Source organism: Erpetoichthys calabaricus, chromosome 12, assembly GCF_900747795.2.
Source record: "Erpetoichthys calabaricus chromosome 12, fErpCal1.3, whole genome shotgun sequence".
Taxonomy (NCBI): Eukaryota; Metazoa; Chordata; class Cladistia; order Polypteriformes; family Polypteridae; genus Erpetoichthys; species Erpetoichthys calabaricus.
In genome coordinates this window covers 1,600,647-1,610,780 of record NC_041405.2, presented here as the reverse complement: position 1 = coordinate 1,610,780, position 10,134 = coordinate 1,600,647, and the positions used below count along the sequence as shown (strand labels likewise).

Below are 10,134 nucleotides of genomic sequence, written 5' to 3'. Positions count from 1 at the left end.
AACTGACTGATGATTGAGGTCCAAACTGGGCCACTGTGACCAAAGAAACACCAGGTGTCCACATGTGTGGTAAAAGATATGCAGCCAACCCAAATGAAATTGCTGACTCACCCTTATACACTGTATATATATTTTTAATTCCCTACTACTTAATGTGGCAGCACTTGATTTCGATCCCACACAGCATAAATGTCTCTAGTGCCCCCTATCTGTAGTGTTTAACCTGCAGCCCACAGCACAGAATAACATTACATGACACAACTTGCAGCTTACATTTAAAACATTTTAATTTACAAAACACAAACATCAAACATCTAACACCGTTTCGTATTTACACACTGCCCTCCACAAGAGGTATCCACAAAGACACGAAGTCCACACAGTTTTATGACCGTCCCCCCCAGGCCTTTAAACACGCAGCAGTTGAGAGCACACAGGGTACAACCTCAAGAGGTGCCATCACTCCTCGAGAGTCCAAGTCCATTCACTGTCACCCAAAGCCCCACCTTAGCATTTCAGTACTTGCGCGGCCTCGGGGAGAATATGTCTCCTGGTGCTTTTTTGGGCGTGGAGCCGTCCTTTTCAGGCTCTGGAGGATCCAGTTTGAAGAGATCACGTCCCGTTCGCAGGATCTGCTCCTCTATCTTTTTGTGTCTCTTCATGTCTGACAGGACCTTATCAAGACGGGCCTCTCTTCGTTGGGAGCGGACTGATGAACCTGGAACAACAGAAGATGATCTTTAGCAAGAGGAAACAGATGCACAGAGAGATGTGATGTGGAAGAGATGTTCACGTCACCTCCTCCTGTCACTTTCTAATCTTTCTCTGGCTCAGTTGCACTTATTGGAGTATGTGAATTTCCCCTTGGGATTAATAAAGTATCTATCTATTTCCATTTCATTTGGGAACCACATGAGGGATTTGTTTCTTTTATCTTTGTGTTGACTTAAGATCGTTCTGATGGTTCCACAAATATTTTGTTCTCTTGCGGATTCTACCAATTACATTTTGGTTTTGTGTACTGTTGCTAGCTTTTTTGCTACTACATATCAAGCTTAAGGTTGGCATTGCACATTTTCTGGTTGTCCAACATTTTGGATTTTTAAAAATGGAAGAAAACCTTTCAAGGTGTTTGCTTAGAATTTCTACGTTCATCTTCAACTTGATTTTTAGTGTTTTGTATTGGGATTTGTAAATTCTGGCCTTTATATCAACCTTTAAAAAAATGTTTTTATTCTGATTTTTGTCACATCCATCCCCTTGTCCCATTTTTCCTTTACCGCAACCAAAACTGCATCCTAGGCTGAACACCTCCAGTCACTAAACAAGATGTGAGAAAAGCTAAATACAATGCACTCACCTGGAGTTCTCCTTCGATCCAGAAATGAGTTTTTTGGAGTGCTTGGCACAGGCTCATCATCAAAGTCAAACTCTGTTGGACTGGGAGCCCTGCCAAAAGCAAAATGGGAAAGCATGACCATAAATTCAGGTATCAGCCCACAGTGGTCTCACCAGCCCCAGCTTAACTCCGTGAACTGACCTCTCCCTATTCCGAGCCTCTCGCTCCTGCCTCTCTCGCTCTTCCTCAGAATCTTCGCTACCACTACTCATGCCATCTGGGTCAGGCTCCGGAGTTGGGGGTCGTCGAGGGAGGATTTCCATCTCTAGCTGAGGGACGTCTCCCTTTGAGATCATGTCATAAAGGCGCTTGATTTCGGAAACTGGAGGCATCCAGTCCACAGGATCAGAGATTTCATCATCACTACAGGGCAGGCACCAGTCATCATCATTTTCTTCATCGGCTTCCTCAGTCTGATCTTGTTGGTCTTCTTCTCGGTCATCTGCCTCTAAAGATTAGAAATAATTTTAGTACCAATAGAGGACAATACTAAGCTAGAGTACTTTAAGGTCAGCATCACACTACAAGACTCCTAGTCGGAAAGTCTGTCACACTTAAAGGATCTGGTCATCTCGAGGATGTCAGATTACACAACTAGAATTCACAGTACATGACAGATTACACCACTGCTTCATGACTTCTCAGTTTCAAACTTTCTAAATATTTTAAGCTAATTACATTTTCACAGCCAATTATTGTATCCAGACAGCACCAATGATGGAATGAATGTTTCCCAGGAATGGTGAGTCCAATCACACTCTGCTCATCGTTTTCCATTCTGTTATGTTACAACAAACAAGACACATCTTTCTTCTGTTTGCTCAGTCCAAAAACATTCGCTTTCTTTCTTTCTTTCTTTGAGGCCATATTGTATGTATTTTAATTCTATGTATGTGCTAAATCATTTTCAACTCTTAAACATGCAGAAGTCCACTCTTACCAGTGAAATGAAAAATCAAACTTGTTTTGATTTTTTTCATGGGGAATCGCAAATCACTGTTACCGAGTCAGTGGAGATGCCACACGGCATGAGTGGCAGTGACAAGCACACTCCACAACTCAAAAAGATTATGTAAATGAAATGGAAAATATCTGTTAAAGTTGTGTAGTGCAACAATGGCCTAAGCAGCACAACATGACCAACCTCTCTCCTGCTCGTCAGACTCCTCTCCAGCCTTTATTCCTTTCTGTTTTTCCCCTTCGCCTTCCTCCTCATTTTCCTCTTCCTCTTGCTCTTCTCTCTCTACCTCCTCTTTCTTCTCTCCTGATTGTTCTTCAGGCTGCTCCTCTTTCTTAGTTTCTTCAGTCTCAACAGCTAAAGACTCCAGACCCTCCTGGACTTCACTGGTTGAGGCCTCCACTGACTGCATTCCTGCACAAAAAAAAGAGAGAAAGAAAAAAAAAAAGAAACAAGAGGGTCATGAAAAAGTTTTGAGCCTGAAACTTAAAAAGTGTATCCAAATGTGCCGATTTTTAAGTGGCTAAAGAGGACTTCCTATTTGCTACAGTACATAAATTACAAGTTACTGTCACCTGTGTTTGTAGTGTGTTTTGCTTGTTTCAGAATCAAGTCAACATGGATGCCGAAAACCACAAAGCCAAGTTTTCTGCTCTTACTGAATTTCTAGCACTGGAGAACAACATGCCTTCAGGGATTAATTCTCGCCTAATCGAGACCAGACCCCATCATTCGCCACAATACAAGACATGGACTACCGAATTCTGCCTTGACATGACATCTCCAGAAGTTTAATTACAAGGCATTCAACATCAATAACAGAATAATGTCCCCGTTTTCCGGTATGTAACCCTAATTTGCAACAATGTGCATTATAGCAGACAGTTTGGGCCAGTTCAGTCTTTAGCTCAAAAAACATTAAACATAAGCAAAGTCTGTACACATTGGCCGCTCATAAAGTTTACTCCTCAAATGCAGCATAGTCACATCCAGTGTTCCAAGGATATAATGAATTTAGACTGGGGCTTCATATCTGGAGATGTACTATTAACCAATTTCACATTAAATAAAGTGGACTGCCCATGATCACGGATTCCTCAGATGCCACTGTATCAATAGCTGTCACTCATCAATAAGTGATAAAACCAGATGGGTTCAGGAGTACTCTGACAAACCATTATAAAGCAACGCAATACGCAGTTACATCCACACAATGACAGTTGTAAAGGTTCTGTGCAAAAAGGAAGCCGTGTATTAACAGTGTCCAGAAGCATCGTTAACGTCTCTGAGCTCAGAAGCATCTGAGGTGGACCATTACACAATGGTAATGTATTCTTTGGTGAGACAAATCAATATGTTGGGTCTTTTTTGAGAAAAATGCATGCCATGTTCTCCAGACCTAAGAAAAAAGGACCACCCAGACCGTCACCAGGTACAAGTCCAGAAGCCAGCATCTGTGATGCTATGAGGTTGTGACAGTGCCTCAGGCAAGGGTATCTTAAACTTTGAGAATGCATCATTAATGACAAAAAGTACATACAGGTTTTGCAGCAACATACAGTGCATCCGAAAAGTATTCACTTTTTCCACATTTTGTTATGTTACAGCCTTATTCCAAAATGGATTCAATTCATTTTTTTTTCCTCAGAATTCTACACACAACACCCCATAATGGCAACGTGAAAAAAGTTTACTTGAGGTTTTTGCAAATTTATTAAAAATAAAAAAAACTGAGAAATCCCATGTCCATAAGTATTCACAGCCTTTGCTCAATACTTTGTCGATGCACCTCTGGCAGAAATTACAGCCTCAAGTCTTTTTGAATATGATGCCACAAGCTTGGCACACCTATCCTTGGCCAGTTTCGCCCATTCCTCTTTGCAGCACCTCTCAAGCTCCATCAGGTTGGATGGGAAGCGTCGGTGCACAGCCATGTTAAGATCTCTCCAGAGATGTTCAATCGGATTCAAGTCTGGGCTCTGGCTGGGCCACTCAAGGACATTCACAGAGTTGTCCTGAAGCCACTCCTCTGATATCTTGGCTGTGTGCTTAGGGTCGTTGTCCTGCTGAAAGATGAACCATCGCCCCAGGCTGAGGTCAAGAGCGCTCTGGAGCAGGTTTTCATCCAGGATGTCTCTGTACATTGCTGCAGTCATCTTTCCCTTTATTCTGACTAGTCTCCCAGTTCCTGCCGCTGAAAAACATCCCCACAGCATGATGCTGTCACCACCATGCTTCACTGTAGGGATGGTATTGGCCTGGTAATGAGCGGTGCCTGGTTTCCTCCAAACGTGATGCCTGGCATTCACACCAAAGAGTTACTAAGGAGTGGCTTCCGTCTGGCCACTCTACCATACAGGCCTGATTGGTGGATTGCTGCAGAGAAGGTTGTCCTTCTGGAAGGTTCTCCTCTCTCCACAGAGGACCTCTGGAGCTCTGACAGAGTGACCATCGGGTTCTTGGTCACCTCCCTGACTAAGGCCCTTCTCCCCCGATCGCTCAGTTTAGATGGCCGGCCAGCTCTAGGAAGAGTCCTGGTGGTTTCGAACTTCTTCCACTTACGGATGATGGAGGCCACTGTGCTCATTGGGACCTTCAAAGCAGCAGAACATTTTCTGTAACCTTACCCAGATTTGTGAGACAATCCTGTCTCAGAGGTCAACAGACAATTCCTTTGACTTCATGCTTGGTTTGTGCTCTGACATGAACTGTCAACTGTGGGACCTTCTATAGACAGGTGTGTGCCTTTCCAAATCATGTCCAATCAACTGAATTTACCACAGGTGGACTCCAATTAAGCTGCAGAAACATCTAAAGGGTGATCAGGGGAAACTGGATGCACCTGAGCTCAATTTTGAGCTTCATGGCAAAGGCTGTGAATACTTGTGGACATGTGCTTTCTAATTTTTTTTATTTTTAATAAATTTGCAAAAATCTCAAATAATCTTTTTTCATGTTGTAATTATGGGGTGTTGTGTGTAGAATTCTGAGGAAAAAAATGAATTTAATCCATTTTGGAATAAGGCTGTAACATAACAAAATGTGGAAAAAGTGATGCACTGTGAATACTTTCTGGATGCACTGTATGCTGCCTTCAAGATGATATCTCTTCTATGGACACCCATGCAAGTCAATGCAAAACCACATTCTGCAAGTATTACAAAAGCACGGCTGCATAGGAAGAGGGTGCAGGTGTTTGCCTGGCCTGGCCTCAATTGAGAATGTGTAATACATTCTGAAAAGCAAAATACAACGACAACAACAACCCCATACTGTTGTACACCTTGTTTGCAAGTAGAATGGGACAACATGACCCCTGAAAACTCAATAAACTGGTGGTGTCTTCAGTGTCTAAACGAAAGTACTGTGGAAGAAGGCACAGCAACGTTACAAAGTGGTCTAAACTTTTTTTGCAGTATGTTGCAAATATCAAAATTTTATTTTCAGAAAAAAATGTTTCATTAGTTGTAACATCAAACAATGGACTCTTATATTGTTTTCAGATCAAATATCATTAACCAATCGCTGCTTTGTTTTTATTTGCATTTTCCTAAAACGTTGGTTTTAAATATATATATTTTTTAACGTTGTATTATTACTTAAAGTTGACAATGTGTCTGTCACCTGTAGTGTTTTCTTACCTGTCACGAAATGACTCAAGGTGATAAAAAGGAGAACATAACAGAATGATCAGCAGAAACGTTTCAAAACGAGTATTCAATGGCAGAACGAGCCCAGCACACAAAACAGAAGATGGTGTAGGTTGACAGTTCCCACTGACTTCCGCGGTGAATTGTTATTAAAGGATCAGTATTTTATGTAGCGGATAAGCGGGTCTGAAAACGGATGAATGGATTGAAGCGATACGGATTAGAGTGAAATTCTTCACTTGCATGTCCACTGTATTGCCTGATGTTACAATGATCACGCAGGCGCCGCAATCAGGGAGCTGTTACGTGTTAACAACACAATAATAAACACTGACGCGACAAAAGACAAAATGAACTCCGCGGTCGAGTCTACGCTGGGCGCTGGTACAAGGCTACTGTACAGCAGTACTGTGTGCTAATAAGAATCCCGAGAAAGCCTCTACCCAAATAATCGACCTGTCACCCATACCTGCACAGGTGGCCGCTGCGACGTCGAGTCAGTCCTGCAGCCCAAAGCTCCGCTCGTCTCGGCGGCAACAGTGTCTCCAGACAGCCAGTGACGTGTCTTCGCGGACCTCCTCCGCTTCTTCTCAGAGTTTACACCACAGCGTCTATGGCCGACATCAGTTTATAACAGAAACGCTAAAGCGAGCGTACGACTGCAGAGAACAAAATGCAAGGAGGAGCAGCAAACGCGGAACAGCACTCGAGCAGCAAGTCAAATTTCCGCCATTTCTCCCGACACGCCCTGCGCGCTAAAGAGGCGGGAGTTACTTCAAGTGGGCGGGGTGAGTGAGCCGAAGCGGAGGCGGAGCTGCATTGAATTGGGCGTGGTGAGCGAGCAAATGAAGAGGAGTGCAGACACCGGGTATTGGGGGAGATGGCGAGACTGAAGTGAATGATGCGGGGCTGTTATGGAAAAGGCGCCTCAGGATGGACACCGGCACCTCTGGCCATCGCAGTCGGCGTGCGCTTCTGTAGGTCTGCATACGTTACACGGTTTAAGCGCAATTAGCCGGGCGACGTTAACTGATGTTTATCCTGCACGAGCGTGCTTTGTTATGGAAGGCCATGGTCTTTATGTTAACAAACACAGGGCCTCCACTGAATCATCCCAGTTTACTTTAACATTGTCAGTAACAGTGTGGGCCTCTTTGGGGCTGACATGGGGAAATGCACAGAATCTGAATTAATAGGTTTAGGTTTCTTTATTTAGTCATGTTTACACAGGAAAACATAAAATTTGCCTTCTCGGTTGCATCTAATAACAGGTAACAGACAGAATGAAATAAAACAGACAAATAGAAATAAGAAAGGTTAAGGTAAGGCAGTTAGATAAAACATATTTACACCAAAAAAAAAAAAAAAAAAGGTAACAGGATATATATCAAAACCTTAAACATCCATCCATCTTCCAACCCGCTGAATCCGAACACAGGGTCACGGGGGTCTGCTGGAGCCAATCCCAGCCAACACAGGGCACAAGGCAGGAAACAATCCTGGGCAGGGTGCCAACCCACCGCAGGACACACACAAACACACACCAAGCACACACTAGGGCCAATTTAGAATCGCCAATCCACCTAACCTGCAAGTCTTTGGACTGTGGGAGGAAACCCACACAGACACGGGGAGAACATGCAAACTCCACGCAGGGAGGACCTGGGAAGCGAACCCAGGTCCCCAGGTCTCCCAACTGCGAGGCAGCAGCGCTACCCACTGCGCCACCGTGCCGCCCAACCTTAAACATTATCTCCGATATTTCTTATTGAAAAGTCGTATGGCACTAGGAAGAAAGGAGTTTCTGGAGCGATTTGTGTGGGTTTTCAAAGCGACTATCCTTCCTGATTTACTGAAGTTTAGTTCTACATGTAATGGATGTCTGTCATCAGTTGAGATGATTTCCAGTTTCTTTAGCATTGCCCTCTGACACACACCAGTCACATCATCTACATCAGCCCCAATAACTTTAGCTGCATACTTCGTAATCTGCTGGAGCTTTTTTGAGTTTTGGTTTGTCAGACTATTAAACCAGGCAATGAAACTGAAAGTGATCAGAGACTGGATCATACTACGATAGAAGGACAACATGAGGTCCTTGTCTACTTTAAATAGTTTGAGTTTATGGAGGAGAAATAAGCGCTGGTTGCATTTAGAAAATAATTTTTTTGTATTTGTATTCCAGTTAAGATTGTTATCTAGGTAAGTTCCTAAGTATTTATATTCATTCACTATTTCTACCTCCTCTCCCAGAACTACAATAGGTGAACATACAGATTTCTGACTCTTAAAATCAAATATCATTTCTTTGGTCTTTTTTACATTCAGAGTGAGAGAGTTTTTATTGCACCAGTTTACCATCCAGTCCACTTGATTTAGATAGTGGCTTTCATCCTTCCCAGATATGCATCCTATGATCATGGTGTCACCTGCGTACTTAATAATGGAGCAGTGGTCATTGTTCTGTCTCAGGTCACTTGTGTGAAGAGTAAACAGTAAGGTGATAGACTCACAGAATTGAATATATTCACTGACAGTATAGGTGGCCTCATTCAGTTGCCACCACACCTGAAGAGTGTAATCTGATTGTAACTGTTTATAAAGAAACACAAAAGGTAATTACCGCACAATGCTTTTGCTTTACTATTGTTATATTTTGAGTATGACAGTCTGTTACTCAGTCCAATAAGCATGGGGCTTTATAGGAACAGACAGAGTAAAATTCAGAAAGCCCTTTGAACAATGTGAGGTATTGTACACATGTGGCACAAGTGGATGTGAAGATGAAGAAAGCATCAATGAGCCTTAGTAACAAACCTAATCTCACCGTGCAAAATCACTAAGTATGTAGAAAAAGGAGGATCAGATCTATTAAGGGTTTAAGAAGCTCTTTCCTTTGTTTTGCATTTATTTCCACAGTCTTATGCCATCATTCTCAACTGAATATGTTTACTACAAAGACATTCACTCCCCATCCTCCTCCTCCTTCTTCTAAAGCTTTCCCACATTCACATGGGGTCGCCATATTGCACCTGCCTCCTCCATTCTCCTCACCTGACATCCCCACCACATCTCCTTCAGGTCTCCCTACACAGTCCATCCACTTACTCTTTGGTTGTCATCTTCTCCTCACACCTTTCTTCTATTTTGAGATTTCCCAATCTTTTAACTGTACACCCTGATTGTCCCATTCCTGATCTTCTCAAGCTTCGTTACTCCATGCATTCATCTCAACATTCTCATTTCTGTAGACTCCAACTTCCTTCAATGTACCTTTTTAATGGCTCTGGTTTCTGATCCATACAGCAATTGCAGTCTGACTGCAGTCTTGGTACACTTCACTGTAGCTCAGATGCTTTGGTCACATAACACAAGTACCTTTTTCCAATCAGACAGCATTCTATGGTTTGTTTTTAGATCTAGCAATCCACTACAAGATCCTTTAATTAAAATCTACTTATAAAATAAAACACTAAGGTCTTACTGTCCAGTCTCTCAGAGGAATCTGGTCAGTCAGATAGGCTTTGGTGATGTGACAAGTGTGACTGTGAGATGCACGAGAATCACCTTCAAAGACAGAAAGTATAAAACCGGAGAGGAGGTAAGAAAGGCATCTTGAACAATAATGACAAGAGTCTGAGAAGCGGGCTCTATGAGAGATGGAGCGCTCCATTGAGAGATGGATTGGCCGGTAAAGAGACATTGATACACATGCAAATACAGAGGAATGACACTGCAAGTACACATAGGGCAAAAGATAGCAAATATTTTTAAATTATTCTATTACCTATCTTTGATAGGTACTATAGTTAGTATGTTTGTGTATATATAAGCTGTATAAGCCTGTGCTGTAAAAAGCCCGGGGTCCTAGAAACTATTGAAATCATCAGAAAAAAAATTGAAATGTAGAGATGTAAGGTAATTAAAAGGAACTACTTTGGGCATCTCTCTCCTAGGAGGATTTGTATTGCTGACGTAATAACATCAATTGTGCATTAGCAGCTGAGCGACTTTGTCTTTCTTTGAAGGTTTCATTTTGCCAATGTGCTTGCCTTTCTTGTGTATTAATGGTGATAGGAAAAGTAAAAGGGATACCGTTTTGCCAATGTGTTCACCTCGTTTCTGTA

General features: G+C 42.5%; 1 protein-coding gene across 1 annotated transcript; it reads right to left on the bottom strand.

Annotated features, from left to right (window-relative positions):
• Nucleotides 1-262: 262 nt before the first annotated feature.
• pagr1 (PAXIP1 associated glutamate-rich protein 1) lies at nt 263-6,766 on the bottom strand. The gene is made up of 5 exons (XM_028814812.2): nt 6,477-6,766; nt 2,544-2,771; nt 1,541-1,847; nt 1,361-1,449; nt 263-718 (listed from the first exon to the last, which is right to left on the bottom strand). The coding sequence occupies exons 2-5, from the start codon at nt 2,767-2,769 to the stop codon at nt 516-518; spliced, it is 825 nt and encodes a 274-aa protein (XP_028670645.1). The 5' UTR covers nt 2,770-2,771; nt 6,477-6,766; the 3' UTR covers nt 263-515.
• Nucleotides 6,767-10,134: the final 3,368 nt, after the last annotated feature.

Bases quoted from the DNA above. Each gene is read 5' to 3' on its own strand.
- pagr1 (XM_028814812.2), bottom strand. From the start codon at position 2,769: ATGCAGTCAGTGGAGGCCTCAACCAGTGAAGTCCAGGAGGGTCTGGAG. The intron at 1,450-1,540 runs GTCAGTTCACGG...TGCTTTTGGCAG, and splicing joins GAGGCTCGGAATAGGGAGAG to GGCTCCCAGTCCAACAGAGT. The intron at 719-1,360 runs GTGAGTGCATTG...CTGTTGTTCCAG, and splicing joins GGATCGAAGGAGAACTCCAG to GTTCATCAGTCCGCTCCCAA.